Here is a 15309-nt window from a genome sequence, read left to right as displayed (position 1 = left end):
TTACCGGCTTCAACGCGCCAATAGAAACTCATTAGAAAGTCACGGTAGTCTGGATATTACCCGAGACTGATTGAGGTAAGTAAAAGTCAAATGCAGTATATTCCCACAATCAATACTTGTTGTTATGTTTGTCTTCTGTCGCTTGCTGCTCTCGCTAATTACGCCTGCTTCGAGCCTGCTCCCACGACCGGTCTGAGGCACTGTCCTCGCGTCTGCTTTCTCTACTCGAGCACGATGGCGCCGGCGATGGGCAAACTGCGCCGCGACGCCCCGGACCCCTTCTCGACCCAGGCCGGACAGCATCCCCTGCGCGTCGTAGCGTGCGGCACCCTGTTCCTGACGCACACGCTCTCGCTCGCCAGCCACCCCGAGCCGTCGGCCGTCGTCCGCGCGCACTCGGTGGAGCACGCGCGCGGCGGCTCCGCCAACACGTGTCTGTCCGTCCTCGCGCAGTTCCCGGGCGTCGACGCGATGCTCGTCGCGCCGCTCGGCGGAAACGAGGAGGGCAGGATGATCGTCGCGGACCTTGAACGCGAGGGCGTGAGCACCAAGTTCTGCAAGGTCTGGGAACAGAGCGGCGTGCCCAGCGCGTGGGTCCTGCATGCCGGTGAGTCGCCGTTTTTGGGTCGTGTATGTTGCCTGCATCGGCCTTTGCAATGTCCGGGTATCACTCTCTCGTTTTCTCTGGTAATGCGCCATGGACAATTGTGTAACGCTGCTCAGCGCGTGGTTTATGACGCGCAGGAAGGATGTGTGGTTCATCTTTTGTCTTCAGCACATGAAGTACCATGATTCTTGGCTGCTTGACCATACATCAACTGAGACCGAGTTATGAACTGTCCCCATCTGGTCATCTACTATAGCTGTCGACGGTTATTCTCCAAACCCGACTGTCTTGGTGGCGCGGAGACTTTCTAGTGCAGATTGACCGCTTTCCGGACCCATGTACCAGCGGTTTCTTTTGATCTTCTCCGACATGCTTGGATTGCCTAATTCTAACGGCTATGACTTGCAGTGAATAGTTGACGCGCCTACTCCCAGATGATACTGATAGCAGGACTGTTATCAATAACAACCCTCTGCCCGACATCACGCACGAAGAATTCATCTCGCTCCTAGGACCCCTCCTTGTTCCCGAGAACTATACCTATCATGCCTCAGCCCCGCACTCGCCTCCAGCGGGAAACCCTTCTGTACCTGGCACGATCGGTGGTCCGAGTGTGCCGCGACCTTCGCTATCAGGTGCATCAGCATCAGCGGCTCGCATGCCGCTCAACAGTCCTGCGCCACTTGACTGGATTCATTTCGAAGGCCGCTCTGTCAAGACGACGCTGAGCAATATAGTCGGCGTGGACGGCTTGGCGCGGGAGCGCAAGTGGAGAAGCCACTGCGTACTCAGTGTCGATGTCAGCAGGCGCGCTCGACAGGGAATCGAGGCGGTGTGAATCCATTCCTCTGCTTCGAGGCCGGACTTTGCGCTGATTCATGCTACTACCAGCTAATTCCGCATGCCGACGTCGTCTTCCTCAACAAACACTATGCACGCGCCCACTCGCCGCATTACGCGTCTTCGCCTCGTGCGTTCCTTCTGTCACTTACGACCATAGCTCCGCCGCACGCGCTCCTAGTCGCACACTGGGGTTCCGAAGGCGCCGCCGTGCTGTCAGTGCCCACCAAGGAATACTTCCAGAGTTCCGGCTGGGTCGACCCTTCGGTACTCGCGACGGCGCCAGGGCCCACGCCCTCGGCCACAGCGAACCCTGTCCAAACGCCGGCACGGCAGGTCGGCGAGGTGCAGAGCGTCCGGAGCGGCAGCGACTTCTGGGCGCGGGGACACCACACCGAGTCCTCGAGCGAGTTCACCGCGAACCTGCGCTCGTCGTCTTCGGACGCGGCGTCGCCTTTCCTCCCGACGCGCGGCGCGGGCCTGCCTGCGCGGCGTCGCCGGCCTCGGGCGGACTCGGACTCGGACGACGACTCGACGGACTCGGGTGGCACGGAGGTCGGTCGCCCCGCCGCGAACGCCGGGGCGGGCAGCAGCACGGGCGGCGCGTCGGCCGCCGTGGCGAAGGCTGTCGTCGACGAGGTCGGCGCGCAAGACGCGTTCGTCGCGGGGATGATGTACGCGCTCAGCCGGCGGCTGCTGCCGGGCGAGCCGTACACGCCGTCGGCGGTGTCGCGGGACGCGGGCGGGGTGACGAGCGTGCGCGGCGCGGAGCCAGACAGGGACCGCGACCGCGGCCAGTGGCGCCTCGAGGAGTGCCTGAGGTGCGTGCCTTGCGTTTTTTTTTTTTTTGGTCTTTTTGTTTTTCTTTCCGCTCCGTGTGTGCGGACGTCGGAGCAATGTTTTGCTGACGGGCGGGAACAGGTTCGCGACGGAGCTCGCGGGGAGGAAGGCCCGGAGGAAGGGCTGGGAAGGTTTGGGCGAGGAGATGGCACAGGCGGGGTGGTTTGAGGCGACTTGACATGCGTCTCCGGAGCTTGGCCCGCAGATCCCCGCCTCCATACCCTGCCAACTACGACTCCGCGCGGTGCTGCTCATTTTTTTTTCAACGTTACTTCCTGCATACTCGGCCGCCGTCAGCGGCGTGTGCTGGCCCCGGGTATCATGCCCCGCCGAGCACGGATTGAGATACCCCGACCACGTATATTTGTTCGCGTCCCGGCACCACGATTTCCTTGCTGAATGTTGTCCCGTTTCCGCCTCAGTATATCATGGCGTTTTTGTGCGAGCGTCGACGGTGGTGGTGGGGAGGACGCTCCGGACCGCATGCGGTGCTCTCTGACGCGCTGTGCAACAAGAAGCCGGCGGCAGCGAAAGAAGCCACCTGCCAATCTTACGTAATCGCATGGAATCGCATATGGCCCCACAGCCGTCCACAGTCGGAAACCGACGTGGTTGAGGAACGGTCAGGTCTCTCGGCCAGGCGGCGTGCTCCCTCGTCGCGGCGGGCATGCTCGGGAATCCTGGGCGCGGTGGACAGCAGGCGCTTGTGCACGGTGCCAGGCAGGGAGACGACGCCTCAAGAAGGGAAAAAGAAAAAATTAAAGTGGCAAATAGATGACAGAGTGGATAGTTCAGGCTGTGGTATAGGCGGACACTTGACAAAAAAAAGTGCAAGAGAACAGACAGAGGTCTCTACTTGTGGTTGAAGCGCCGGACGGATCGAGAGCATCGCTCCCTCAGCCTCCTCTCATGCAGGGAACCCTGCGAGCTACCGAAACCCTAGAGGGTAGTCTAACAGGACGGCCCTCGTTCTACAGGCGGCAGCGTGGCAGCATCCAGCGGGGCAAGGGCGAGCCCCGGCGTCCGCATCTCCGTCGACCGCTGGGCGGCAGATGTTCAGGAAGCATCGGGTACAGCTGGGCTCCCCCATGAGACCACCACCTTGCCGACGTCCGAGTCGAGTGCTTACCTTGCGCCGGGCCCTCGCTACTTGCCAAAGGCCTGCAAGAGAACCGCTGGGCGGGACGACGTGTGGTGTCTGGTGTGCGCGAACTTGAAGCAGTGGCGGCACCCGGCGCCGCCGGTGCGTGCTTGGAGCTGGACGACTGGGCGGACAGCGGAGGTGAGCGGGGGGCTCGACGGGCAGGCGAAAAGTCGTGGGACACGGAGACACGCACCTGTGCGCCCCAGGACGAGGAGCAGGAGCAGCAGGACGAGCGCTTTGCCGCGGCGCATTGTGTGCACGGACAGCAGGGCTTGGCGGTGTGGAGAGGCACACAACAGTACATTGTTTATGTTGCTAGAAGCAGCACGCCGCTGTCGGTGGGTAAGTGGTGCCGACGAGGAGAGATCAGGTGTGTGTGGAAGACGTGTACGGGTCGCTGAGGAAATTGATACTGTTGAGGGGGATCTTCGGGAAGGAACAAAAACGAGCTGGCGTTTAGGGATGGCGGAGCTGTTTTGATAGGCCGCGGTGCGGTGGACCTGCTACTGCGGCCTAAACACAAAGTCGATGGAATACGACCCTACGAGATGATATTGCAGGACGACGAAGCTCGGGAGGTTACCAAATGAGCTAGTACTCAGGGATAGCCGAAGCCGATCGATGGGCCGCCGCGAAGCAAATAGTCTGCTGTGGGATGTCCAGAGTTCATGGAAAGCGAACAGGCCGCATATTCCCAATGCGTATCCGATGGACACGGTTCTGGCTTGCTAATACGCAGCGTACAACAGCTGCGGATATGGCGTGGCAGCTATCTGACACATTCCGACTAGGCGTGCGCCGCTAAGATGTGCAAGTGGAGACAGATGATAGCCAATGCTATCCGCGCAGTGTACTTCTCCATCTAGGACCACGGGCCTGAAATAAATGACGTGAACGTGATACCGTCTTCTCCTGAGACAGATCTCAGGTTCCGTCATCTTGCTTCTCGTCGGCAGAGATCTGCGACCGACATGGAGACGTAATCGTTAGTGTGTGAGGCCAGAACACGAGTGTACGATCAGGCCTTGCCCGCCCCAGACGGAGCTCCCGCCAGGAGCTCTAGCGCTAGGGCACACCGAACGAAACGCGGCTTCGGTCTCCACGCAGGATGTCGTCAATGTCATTGGCGTATCCTGTGACCTAGGGCAATATATCGCGTGCCAGGGCATGATGACCGAGCCGCCTGGGGGGGAAGCTTATACACCGACTAAAGAACGTCACGCACAGGGCCGCAGACCTAGTTGACGCAGGCGCGCGAACCGATCCGTGTCCTCGTCGAAGAAACCTAGACGGTCAGCGTCTGCGACATTGTCGGCAGAGATCAAAGGCCGACAGCGCGACGTAAGCGTGTGTGTGTGTGTGAGCTCTGGACGGGGTTCTGCGGGTCGAGATGAGCTTCAGAATCACGAGAACACCTGGTGCATCATCCGGATATTTGGAAAAGGGCACGAAGGGTTCCTCAGGAAGGGGAAAAAGCCAGCTCGACGAAAAAGTTTGTACGAGACAGCGAGCAGCCTGCTTACCTGGGCTGTCCAGCCTCTGGCAGTAACGACGCGCGCGGGAGCCGGGCACTCTGGAGACGTCGCATCAAGCGCCACTTTCCGTAGTGACACAGATCTGGTGCGGCAGCGTCTGCAAATGTCCGCTTTGGGTTCGCGCAGGTCGGTGTTAGCTTGCGACCGATGCAAGCCGCAAAGGGCGAGGAGATCGAACGTCGCGCTCAGATTGGGCAGATGGCTGATAAGGCCTAAGGACCCCCCTCGCTGCGTGTGCGGACCGTTGCGGTCGTGCGGCGAGTGTGGGAGCTGCTGCCCCGTCCCGATGCGCAAAGCGACATGACGGAGGCTGCGATCTGTTGGAAGGGGCAAGCGACGCCTCTTCTGGACGAGGCCCAAAGGTTCTAGCTGTTCCCTCAGGCTTTGCTCAATGACGTTTCCGAGCAGAATATTCGACGCGGAGCCAGAGGGCGTGGTCCCTAATATGATGAGGAGCACGTCGGACACACGCAAGGCCCGACATGGCGCCCAACCACCCCCACATTTCCGCGAGAATGGCCTGTGGCGATATCGATCCTCGCCATCTGTTCGGAAACGAGCGTTTCTCCCCGGCTGGCACGACCGAACCACCCACCCACCCAACTCTGCTCGCGATGCCAGCGCGCGCGCGCCGCGGGCCGCCGCGCCTAGCTCGGACGGACTCGGGCCAATCTGCTGGGGCGGGGCAGTGCACCCGTCGGGCATCCTGTGGATTGTGTCAACGGTCGCCGACAAGCCTGCCTACCAGTCTGTCGCGCGCGCGCCACCCGTTGCCCGCCGTCGCTGGGGCCTGTTGACGAGCCTTGCGCCCCGCGGCGCCCTCGCGACGGGCATCATTGAAGCGGCGGAGAGAAGAGAGCAATTTCACGACATATGTCATCGTATTTTTTTCTCTCTCTCTCTCTCTCTCTTCCTCCGGCCGCAGCCTACTCGCGCCCGTCGCCTGTGAACGCGAGGGGTGGACTCTGGCTGAACGTTCCGTCGGTGCGGAGCTCGGCCCTGGTGCTCGACCAGCTGGAAGTTGGGAACGGATTGACCGTCTTGTTGTGGGCACTGCTTTTGTTCCTGGTATCCGAGCGCGTGTCATTTTCCCTCAGAGAAAGGGTCCGGCGAGAATCTGGCGGGGACGCCGGTAAGATGAGCCGGTATTCGGGGTCTCGCCGCTCATGTTGCGTCAACTCTTGTGACCACCAACGCGACTCACGTAAGCAACGGGCCCGCCGAGCTGCTGCAACTCGCCACTCAACTCGCTTTGAATGTGGCGTACACAGTTCACCACATGTCTCTCAACTTGAACTCCAAATTTTTTGTCTGTAAATGTTGCAGTGTATTGTCCTTGGCCCGTGGCAAGTTTGTGGACCCTCCTCCAGTACATTCCTCCTCTTCATTGTCGTCTGAAAGTGGGGGCCGGAGCGGTGGAGTACTTCCCATGGTTTGTTTACAAATTTCTTAAAGGGGAGACGCACTGCCGCACAAACAGATGCAGAAAACTGTCCCGATCTGCCGGTGTCCACGAAACACTTGATCATCAGCAACCGAGCAACCGTTGATGAAACAAGGGCACAGCACACACTTTTGACGTTACACAGCATGACACACAGTGCTTTGCAAGGAGAGTCGGGTGAGATGCCTAGGGCTGAACACATCAAGGAAACCGCCACTCCGAGTCGGGGGCCGGGCAGGTTACCAAGTGCTGCCGTCTTCTGATTTCTGCGAGCAAGACGCTCACGAAGGAAAAGATTTTTACCAGTCATGATGATGAGTATCTGTTAGAGGTACTTTGAGCAAGGCCCTTGCACGGCGTTGATGCCTGTGCAGCTACTACTAGGGAGGCCCAACAAATGCTTACTAAGCGAGGAAGCCAAAAGCGGAAGGTCACCATAACTTTATTTTTATTCCTCCTACCACCACTAGCCAGCTGGCTCGCGGAGTTTCCGCTAGGCCTGAGCCCGAAATCGTCTCATTTGTCGTCAATACAGACCCTTTCTCGATGAACCTCAAGCTGCAAGGTGTCAGCGAGCTTACCTGTTCCTCCTTGACGAGACGCTCCACACGCTGGATTTCGAGAATCCAGAGCCCAAACGCGGCGCGGAGACGTGAAAAGGAGGAAGAATTGAAACAACAGCTGCGAGCACCGAGCTTGGTGTCCGAGACGAGTGTGTGCGCAGAGTCGCACCGCGCCGGTACGCCTCCAACTACAGCCAGAAACGACACTGCGGCAGCTGCTGCACCACGCTGACACACACTCCTCCCCGGCAATGTCGCCGATTTTGAGAATGCAGACATGCTGCCCTTTTTTTTTTTTCTTTCGCGCGGGCTGAGATAGTTGCCGTTCTCCGTTGGGCCTTCGCACCCACTAACCGCTTCCGAGACGTCGTGCAAAGCATACGCCGAAGTAGAGAATGTAGAACTTGGCAGGGCCTCGACGCGCTACCAACCATGCACCGACCAAATGTCCTTTTGCTCCAGAGGCATCCTTCCTCGAGCGAGATGCCTCGGCCTGGCGAAATGTCCTCCGACACGCAGTGCCTCGGCTGCGCAGGCCGGTCACAGCACGGTGGAGTGCGCGACCGCAACCGCGCCGTCCTGCCTGACAACGATCCATGTCGCAGCGAAACACTCGTCGTCTCCTTTGGTTCGACACGCCAACGTCTGCGTTTTGTGCACGCTCAGAGCCGGCGAGAGTCCCGTGTCTGGACGGCTCGTGGTTCTCGGGGTCTGCACCGGGCTGTGCGGACGCCTGGCGCTCGGGGCACGGGCTGATCCGGGAGGCTCCGCTCTAAACTCAGGAACCCGCCGCCACAACATACGGTCGATGTCCCCGTGCTCCGTGTTCCTCAGAATTTACCTGTTTCTTTGACAAGCGAACATTGCTCATATGGTGCACTGGTGTTTTTTTTAGAGAGTGCAGACATGTGACGTCGTCGCGCAAGGGCCGCGAACTGCGGGCTGGGCAGACGCTGAGGTATCTCGTCGGACGGTCGGTGTGCGAAAGGAGGCGTGCAGCGACCGTTGAGTTGAGGACCTGGTCGGCCGGGGCAGGTGACCGCGCAAGAGAGGGCGAGGAGGCCTCGAGCGTGTGGTGCGCAGGAGCGTCCTGGGCCGGGTGTTGATCAGCCTCACGTCTATGGAACATCGCGAGCGCCTCGAAGACACGGCCCTTGTCTGCGTCCGATGATGCCTGATGGAAATACGACGCCAGGTCTCTCTGCACTCACGCCTGGCGCTTTCGCACCGTGGTCTCCTCGTCGCGTTGCCCTGCCCGTCGCGTGTGCCCGACGGCCGGCATTCTCCTCCCAGCCCGAGCCGGCACAAACTCGTCCGCAATCGCAAGTGTCCTTTTAAAAAGGACCGTCCTCGGCTCGTGCTCATTATTCCTCCGGCTGCTCACCTCTGTCCTCAGATGCCCCACCCGTTCAGTCGCTACCGCCTCAGGCTCTTCGGGGACTTTGTGCGCATCGCACTCACGCCGTCGCTAATTTTCTGGACGGCCCGTGCGGTCACGAACACTCGGCTAGGCCTGCCGACACCGATAGCGTGGATCGCGTTCCTCTTTGCCGCAAATTACGCAAGAGTCCAATACTACGGATATCGGCAACGTGCGGAAGCTCGTCGTCGAGGTTGTCAACTGCCAGTGCAGGTCGTTGGACGATGGCCCGGGAACATCGACATTCTCATAAAGATCGGGCAGGCAGCCCTCACGATGTACCCGGGTGGCTTCTACCTCGGCCTGTTCGAGGAGTACCAGTGCACGACGCTGAACCTCAGACTGCTCTGGTCAGACATGGTACGCCGTGCTCCGCTCTCTGTCCTTGGAAAACTCCAGCTCACCTCTCTTATCACAGATCATAACGATGGACGAGCAACACATCAAGCACGTCCTCGCCACGGGCTTCAACCACTTCTGGCGGGGCCGGCGGCAGAAGGAGCGCATGTGAGTTCGCCGCCTGCTGTCTCGAGCGGAGCGGGGGCTGACTCCCTCGCCTCGCCCAGGGAAACCTTCCTCGGAGACGGGATATTCAACCGCGATGACGAGGTGCGTCCGTGCGGGCGCTCACGTCCAACACACACGCTGACAGACGGCTGCCACAACAGGAATGGAAGAAGGTACGCATGCACGGCTGGTCCTTGCTCTGCGGATCAATGCTCACGCCGCGCGCATCGTGCCCCCCCCTCTCCCCCTCTTGCAGCACCGCGCGCTCGCCCGCCCGTTCTTCGCCAAGGACCGCGTCTCCGACTTTGAGCTCTTCGAGAAACACGCCGGCACGACGCTCGCGGTGCTGCGGGGCCTCGCGGGGCGCGGGGCGGCGGTCGACGCGCAGGACCTCTACGCGCGCTTCTCGCTCGACGCCGCGGCCGAGTTCCTGTTCGGCGAGCGCCTCGACACGCTGCACGGCGCGCTGCCCGTCGCGGGGCGGGCGCGGCTGGGCAGGAAGGGCTCGGCGACGGAGGACGCGTTCGGCGCGTTCGTCGGCGCGTTCGAGGCCGTCCAGAACATCATCACCACCCGCCAGGTCCGCGGCTACTTCTGGCCCGTCCGGGAGCTCGTCCAGGACGAGGCCGAGCCGCACGCCGCGGTCATCGGCGCGTTCCTCGAGCCGATCGTCCAGAGGGCGTTGGACAGGAAGAGGAAGATGCGCGAGGCTGGCGTCTCGCCGACGACGGAGCACGATACGTTCCTGGACTACCTGGCGGAGCACACTGAAGGTACGCACGACGCTTCCCCCCCCCGGGGGGACTAACTGCTGACAGCGGTCATGTTTCTCAGATACGAAAGTGATCAGAGACCAGCTCCTCAACATCCTGCTTGCTGGGAGAGACACCACGGCGTGCCTGCTCACCTTCATCACTTACGCGATGGCTATGTACCCCGATGTTGCTCGGAGAATGCGGCAGGAGGTGCTGCAGGTCTGTGGACAACACGATGCGCCGACGTTTGACAAGATAAAGTCATTACGTTATGGTCTGTCACTACGCGCACACGCCCGCCCCACGTTTGTCCTGATCTCCTTCCTTACCCGCAGTGCACGCCGTGATCAACGAGACGCTGCGCGTCTTCCCGCCCGTGCCCATCAACGTCCGCGAGACGCGTGAGCCCGGCGTCGTCCTGCCGCCGTCCGACCCGACGCACGCCGCGTCCGGTGCGCCGATATACGTGCCCGGCAGCACGGTGGTCATGTACCTCCCGATCCTGACGCAGCGCAACAAGGCGCTCTGGGGCGACGACGCCGACGTCTTCGACCCCGATCGCTGGCTCGACGCCCGCCTGCAGCGGTTCACGGAGAACCCGATGATGTACACGCCCTTCAGCGGCGGCCCGCGCATCGTAAGCACACACTTTTTTTCCCCCTTCTCCTCTCCTCTACCTCTCCTCTACCTCTCCTCTACCTCTCCCCTTCCCTTCCCTGCTGCGTCCGGCTAGAGATGCTCACCTGTGCGCGCAGTGCATCGGCCAGAACTACGCGCGCAACGAGGCGACGTACTTCCTCGTCCGGCTCCTCCAGCAGTTCGACAGCGTCGCGCTCGCGCCCGAGGCCCAGCCCGCGGGGTCGCACCCGCCGCCCGAGTGGCGGCACGACCCCGGCCGCGCGTGCGGAGAGCGCGTGCGCCCGGCGTACGCGATGACGCTCTACGTCAAGGTGCGTTCGCCCCTGGGTCACGCATGCGTGTGCGGCGTCCTGACGCATCTGTCAACCTTCTCCAGGGCGGCCTCTGGGTCCGGTTCGGACAACACGCGGACGATGCGGAGTAAGTCGGGCCGTTCCCCGCTCTCCCCACGCTCTGGCAGTGGTGCGAGCCCCCCGTGCCTCGCTGCTAAATCCCCGCCGGCGCGGTGTCTGATGCCGGTGGCGCCATTCCACCTTGTTTTTTGTTTTTGTTTTGCGCACACCCACTACGTACGAGATGACGCCAGTGCTGTGGTTGCGTCCTGCGGCACTTTCCGCCCAGAGCTTGGATAGTGCTCCTCCCGCGCGGACGCCCACGGCGCTCACGACGACTTCCAACGACCCCCCCCCTCCCCCCTGCGGCACCGGAGGATACCCTATTTATACGTATTCTATAGAGAGCAGGACACGTTCGAACTTGTAGACACGTCTCGGCTGTAAACACTTCTGTACACCGTAGCTTCCATCAAATGGACCCCGACGCCACGAGGCTCACCAGCGGACCCGGAAAAGCCCGACGGGGCCTCCTGCGTCTCGCACGAAGCGTGCGACGTCTGGTCCCGCCGGGAGTGTGAGCGAAAAACGCTCGACGAAAGAGCAAAGTTACTAGGGAAGAAGGTTGAGTCTGTGCGTCGCCGCCAGGCTCTGTTCGCAGCCGGAGATTTCATAAGCAGATCCTACGGGCTGATTGACTCTTGAACTGTAGCCACCAGGGACATGACGAGTGACGTCTCGCTTCACAGGAGGAAGGGAGGAAACGTCGGAGGTCGTGCAACGGATATTGAGAGAGGTCGCCACTCCAGTCGTCTGTAACAACGTCCCGCGAGGTGTCGAGAAGCCAAGCAGACCAATCTTGGCTCTTCATGTGCCGTCGGACGCCTTCGGCCAACAGTCCCGCTGGACTCGGTACCATTGCGGTTTGGTGTCCTACAGTGTGTTGAGAAACTCCTGATCGATGGAAGCAAGACCATCTGATAGAGCACGGAGTGTTTTGTGGCGCGGGACCTGTCGTCGTTGAGGACGAGCAGGCGACCGCAAAGCCAAAGCCTCCTTGTAAAGGGAAACAACGAGGCTCCGGACGAGAAGCATGGTCACTCGTAAATAGGAGAGGTAGTATGAAGTCGTCGGCAAGAGTGGCTAGTATGGTCTTGGGCAAGTGTGCGGCTTCGTCAGGCTGTGGCACGTCGAACAGTGGTCGCCTGCGCACGGCCTCTCGGAGATACCGCGCAAAAATGCAGACAGTGTGGATCTTTTATGAGAAAAACAAACGTCCAGATCGGGACGGGACCACCGACAAATATGATAATAGGATGTGGCGGGCGACCGTTGGAGACAGGCAGCAGCGTTCAAGTTCAGCGCGAACCGCCAGCCAAGTACTAGAGGACTAGGAATACTGTGGCAATTTATGGCTGTGTTAGTAGCGTAGCGCGCAGTGTCTCGTTCCAAATCATGTCAAGAACGATTTTGAGCCAGGTTGTTGATAGCAGCTAGCAAGGATATTTCACTCTCAACGTTGTGTGCTGCATACGGAGCGCCGGCTACGCGCCGATTGATGCGCCTCTTGGCGCGCATCAGTCTCGCAGGATCCGTCTCTGGTTTTTCTCAACGCTCACTTTGCCCTGACTCTCTTCCGCCGAGTGAAGGCTACCGCACGCACGAACAGCGACAAGCTGAGGTCCACACTGTTTGGTCGTTTCGCCATGGCGCTCAGAAACCGGCATGGCCACCAGCGATCGGGCAGGCACAACCCGTATCCGAGCTACTCGAGGCCGCCAGGACCTTGGCGAGATGAGCATCGGCACCACAACGACTACGACCGCGCATATAGCGGTTACACCGACTACCGATGGACCGGCCACGCCGACTCGTACCGCTCTTACGAACACATCGAAAGCTACGACTACGGTGCCTATCCCCAGGCCTCTTCTTATGCTCCATATCCCGGACGTTATGGCGCACAGGATGCGTCAGATTGGAGCTCGCAGGGCTTTGGTGAGTACCACCACGAAGGCCCATCTTCTTCAAGAGGCCACCGCGAAGACTATGACGGGCCACCTGACTGGATTGCGCACGGCCAAGATTCACGTGGTGGGCGTGGGGAGTATGAGGAACAGGGAGTCTATGCGTCACATCTTCCTCCGCGGGAACCGTCGATGTCGATGTCGCGGCACGGACAGCAGACACGGGACATGCACCACTCCTCCCACCATGGTGATTCGCGACAAGATGCTCGAGATCGCTCACGAGAGCGGGCCAGATCGCCGCCGCCGCCGCCGCCGCCGCCGCCTGTTCGTGCGCCCTCGCCCGCATACCTCGAGCTCTCCAGCGCACAGCCCGCACACCTTTCCTCCCCCGACGACGCGCGCAAGCTGCTCATCCTGGACCTGAACGGCACGTTGGTGTTCCGCTCTGCGTACCGCGCGCGGAACAAGCACGCCCAGCACGACGAGGGCGCCGCGCCTGGCCCCGCAGAGCCGCGGCTGCGGACGGCACACCCACGGCCGTACCTGCCGTCCTTCCGGAGCTACCTCTTCGCGCCCGAGACGCAGGCCTGGCTCGACGTGATGGTCTGGAGCTCTGCCCAGCCGCACAGCGTCAGAGGCATGGTCGAGCGTGTGTTTGGGCAGGAGGTTTACGACGAAGGAGGTGATGCCGGAGGACATGCGCGGCTTGGCGAAGCTGTTGCTGCTGCGGACGGTTTGGAGGCGGAGGTTGCCGTGGTGGCGGACGCGAAGAGTGTCGGAGACGGGAAGACTGCCGTGAAACCGCGGTTGCTGGCGATATGGGCTCGGGATACGCTCGGTCTCAGCGAGTCACATTACCGTACGTCCCACCTTGACTTATCTCGTCATGTACCGTATATTTACACCCCAAAAATGCCATCCTCTTTTCACGCCCGTTTGCGTCCACCAATGCCTTACGACGCCTCAGGCCAGAAAGTCCAGACTGTGAAGGACCTGAACATCCCGTGGTCCAAACTGCCCAAACTGCTGGTGCCGGACAACTTCCCACCTGCGCCGCCGCCGCCGCCGCCGCCAAGCTCATCGCCGCCACGTTCACCCTCATCACCGAACGCCACGAAGACCTCACCGCTCCTCGCGCTCTCCCGCCCCCCCTCGTCGCCGGCCGCAACAAGCGGGTACGCGCACTCCGCGCTCTCGACGCTGCTCCTCGACGACTCGCCGCTCAAGGCCGTGCGGCAGCCGCACAACCACGTCTGCATCCCGGAGTACGACGCCAAGAGGCGCGCGAGCGACCTCGGCGTGCTCACGCGCGAAAAGACGCGCCGAGAGCAGGAGCAGTGGCAACAGCAGGAAGAGGGGGAGGAGGAGGAGGAGGAGGAAGAAGAAGAAGAAGAAGAAGAAGAAGAAGAAGGCGGGCAGCCCCCCGGCGCCGGTGCCGCCGAGCCTCAGGACGCGCCGGCTGTCGACGAAGCACCGGAGGAGGAGGACAAGGACGCGAGCCGCAAGCGCAAGCGCCAGGAGAAGAAGGTCAGGAAGCGGCAGGAGCGCCTCGCCAAGGCGGCGGCGGCGGCGGCGGCAGCAGCGACGGCAGAGGGCGGGACGGAGGGCGCGCGCGAAGAAGAGGCGTACGACCCGACGCTGCTCGCTGTCGTCGGCGTCCTTGACGAAGTCAAGGAACAGCGGAACGTCGCGGCATGGGTGCGCGCGGGCGGGCTCTGGGAGCCCGCAGGAGGTGCCGTGGATGCTGCTGCTGCAGAGGGAAAGGCGGGCGCTGAGGGAGTCCAAACGGGTGTTACAGAGGACGCAGGGGACGTTGCGGAGGACGTCGTAGGAGACGGTGGGCAGGTTGCAGAGGACGACGGAGGCAAAGACGGTCTCAGTCGGAAGCGCGCACGACATCGCAGCACGTCTGCTGCCCCGGCAGGCAACGACTCGGTCTCTACCGTTGGACGCGGTGCGGAAGAGTCAGCGGGCGAAGCCGTGGCAGGAGACGGGGGCAGCGCTGGTGGATCGAAGGGGAAAGAAGTGCATGTGGGTGGTGGGGAGAAACAGCTGATGTGGTTCGAGGAACCCGCGACTTTGCGGTACTGGGTTGGGCGGGGCAGGCAGGCATTGGAAGGGCTGGGCATACCCGTTGATCATGGCATCGAGCGGTAGATTTGACCTGGACGTGACACGCTGATATATGCTGTTCGCTGACTTCATTCGGTGCGAGATGAATCGCTTTCTCCAGATTGCAGTGGCATGAGATACGGGATGGGCATCGTTTTCGTGCATTTCACCTACTACCCCAGTCTCCAGTACATTAATATTTTCTCCCCGTTACTACTGTCCTTTGTCGAGGCATGCTTTGCAAGTGTGTCCACGGCTCCCACTCAGCCTCAACTGGCAGGCCGAGACTGGAATGAGATTAAATGTCTTAACTCTATGATACTATCTGCAGTTCTTGTAAAGAATTATGTTGCAAGTAAACGGAAGAAATGCTCATATCTCATGTCGTTACACATCGCGCGCGGAGCTTGGGCGCGTTTCCCATTCTTTTTCAGGAACGACAGTAACCAGGGAATACCGCGGCGCAAGACGCCCCGTGTTTTTTTCCTTGATTATAAAGGCCAACTGCTCGACAGAGGACTATGACTCTGCGAGCGAGATAGGGCCTCACCTTATACCAAGTCCCGGGATGGTGGACTCTCACCACCGCCTGGGCATCATC

The 15309-nt window shown here is 60.9% G+C and overlaps 4 protein-coding genes across 4 annotated transcripts; 3 read left to right on the top strand and 1 right to left on the bottom strand.

The window, feature by feature from the left end:
- Positions 1–180: 180 nt before the first annotated feature.
- PHACADRAFT_263403 (uncharacterized protein) lies at positions 181–2665 on the top strand. The gene is made up of 4 exons (XM_007400425.1): positions 181–607; positions 1042–1439; positions 1499–2268; positions 2369–2665. The coding sequence occupies exons 1-4, from the start codon at positions 235–237 to the stop codon at positions 2463–2465; spliced, it is 1638 nt and encodes a 545-aa protein (XP_007400487.1). The 5' UTR covers positions 181–234; the 3' UTR covers positions 2466–2665.
- A 750-nt stretch (positions 2666–3415) lies between these two features.
- PHACADRAFT_263400 (uncharacterized protein) lies at positions 3416–4692 on the bottom strand. Its single transcript, XM_007400424.1, has one exon. It carries the CDS (start codon positions 3680–3682, stop codon positions 3434–3436), a length of 249 nt encoding a protein of 82 aa, XP_007400486.1. The 5' UTR covers positions 3683–4692; the 3' UTR covers positions 3416–3433.
- Positions 4693–8352: 3660 nt separating this feature from the next.
- Positions 8353–11127, top strand: PHACADRAFT_263397 (uncharacterized protein). The gene is made up of 7 exons (XM_007400423.1): positions 8353–8753; positions 8812–8900; positions 8960–9002; positions 9062–9073; positions 9157–9673; positions 9735–9929; positions 9991–11127. The coding sequence occupies exons 1-7, from the start codon at positions 8670–8672 to the stop codon at positions 10386–10388; spliced, it is 1338 nt and encodes a 445-aa protein (XP_007400485.1). The 5' UTR covers positions 8353–8669; the 3' UTR covers positions 10389–11127.
- A 1138-nt stretch (positions 11128–12265) lies between these two features.
- Positions 12266–14903, top strand: PHACADRAFT_263386 (uncharacterized protein). The gene is made up of 2 exons (XM_007400422.1): positions 12266–13455; positions 13564–14903. The coding sequence occupies exons 1-2, from the start codon at positions 12333–12335 to the stop codon at positions 14751–14753; spliced, it is 2313 nt and encodes a 770-aa protein (XP_007400484.1). The 5' UTR covers positions 12266–12332; the 3' UTR covers positions 14754–14903.
- The last annotated feature ends 406 nt before the right edge of the window (positions 14904–15309 follow it).

This window comes from Phanerochaete carnosa (assembly GCF_000300595.1).
Source record: "Phanerochaete carnosa HHB-10118-sp unplaced genomic scaffold PHACAscaffold_10, whole genome shotgun sequence".
Taxonomy (NCBI): domain Eukaryota; kingdom Fungi; phylum Basidiomycota; class Agaricomycetes; order Polyporales; family Phanerochaetaceae; genus Phanerochaete; species Phanerochaete carnosa.
The sequence above is the reverse complement of the archived record's forward strand: the minus strand, read 5'-3'. Positions and strand labels throughout refer to the sequence as shown.

Excerpts from the sequence above, each read along its gene's own strand:
- PHACADRAFT_263386 (XM_007400422.1), top strand. The coding sequence starts at position 12,333 with ATGGCGCTCAGAAACCGGCATGGCCACCAGCGATCGGGCAGGCACAAC. Across the intron at positions 13,456-13,563 it reads TCTCAGCGAGTCACATTACC|GCCAGAAAGTCCAGACTGTG; the intron begins GTACGTCCCACC and ends ACGACGCCTCAG.
- PHACADRAFT_263397 (XM_007400423.1), top strand. The coding sequence starts at position 8,670 with ATGTACCCGGGTGGCTTCTACCTCGGCCTGTTCGAGGAGTACCAGTGC. Across the intron at positions 8,901-8,959 it reads CGGCGGCAGAAGGAGCGCAT|GGAAACCTTCCTCGGAGACG; the intron begins GTGAGTTCGCCG and ends CGCCTCGCCCAG. Across the intron at positions 9,930-9,990 it reads GATAAAGTCATTACGTTATG|TGCACGCCGTGATCAACGAG; the intron begins GTCTGTCACTAC and ends CCTTACCCGCAG.
- PHACADRAFT_263403 (XM_007400425.1), top strand. The coding sequence starts at position 235 with ATGGCGCCGGCGATGGGCAAACTGCGCCGCGACGCCCCGGACCCCTTC. Across the intron at positions 608-1,041 it reads CGCGTGGGTCCTGCATGCCG|ATGATACTGATAGCAGGACT; the intron begins GTGAGTCGCCGT and ends GCCTACTCCCAG. Across the intron at positions 1,440-1,498 it reads CTCGACAGGGAATCGAGGCG|CTAATTCCGCATGCCGACGT; the intron begins GTGTGAATCCAT and ends TGCTACTACCAG.
- PHACADRAFT_263400 (XM_007400424.1), bottom strand. The coding sequence starts at position 3,682 with ATGCGCCGCGGCAAAGCGCTCGTCCTGCTGCTCCTGCTCCTCGTCCTG.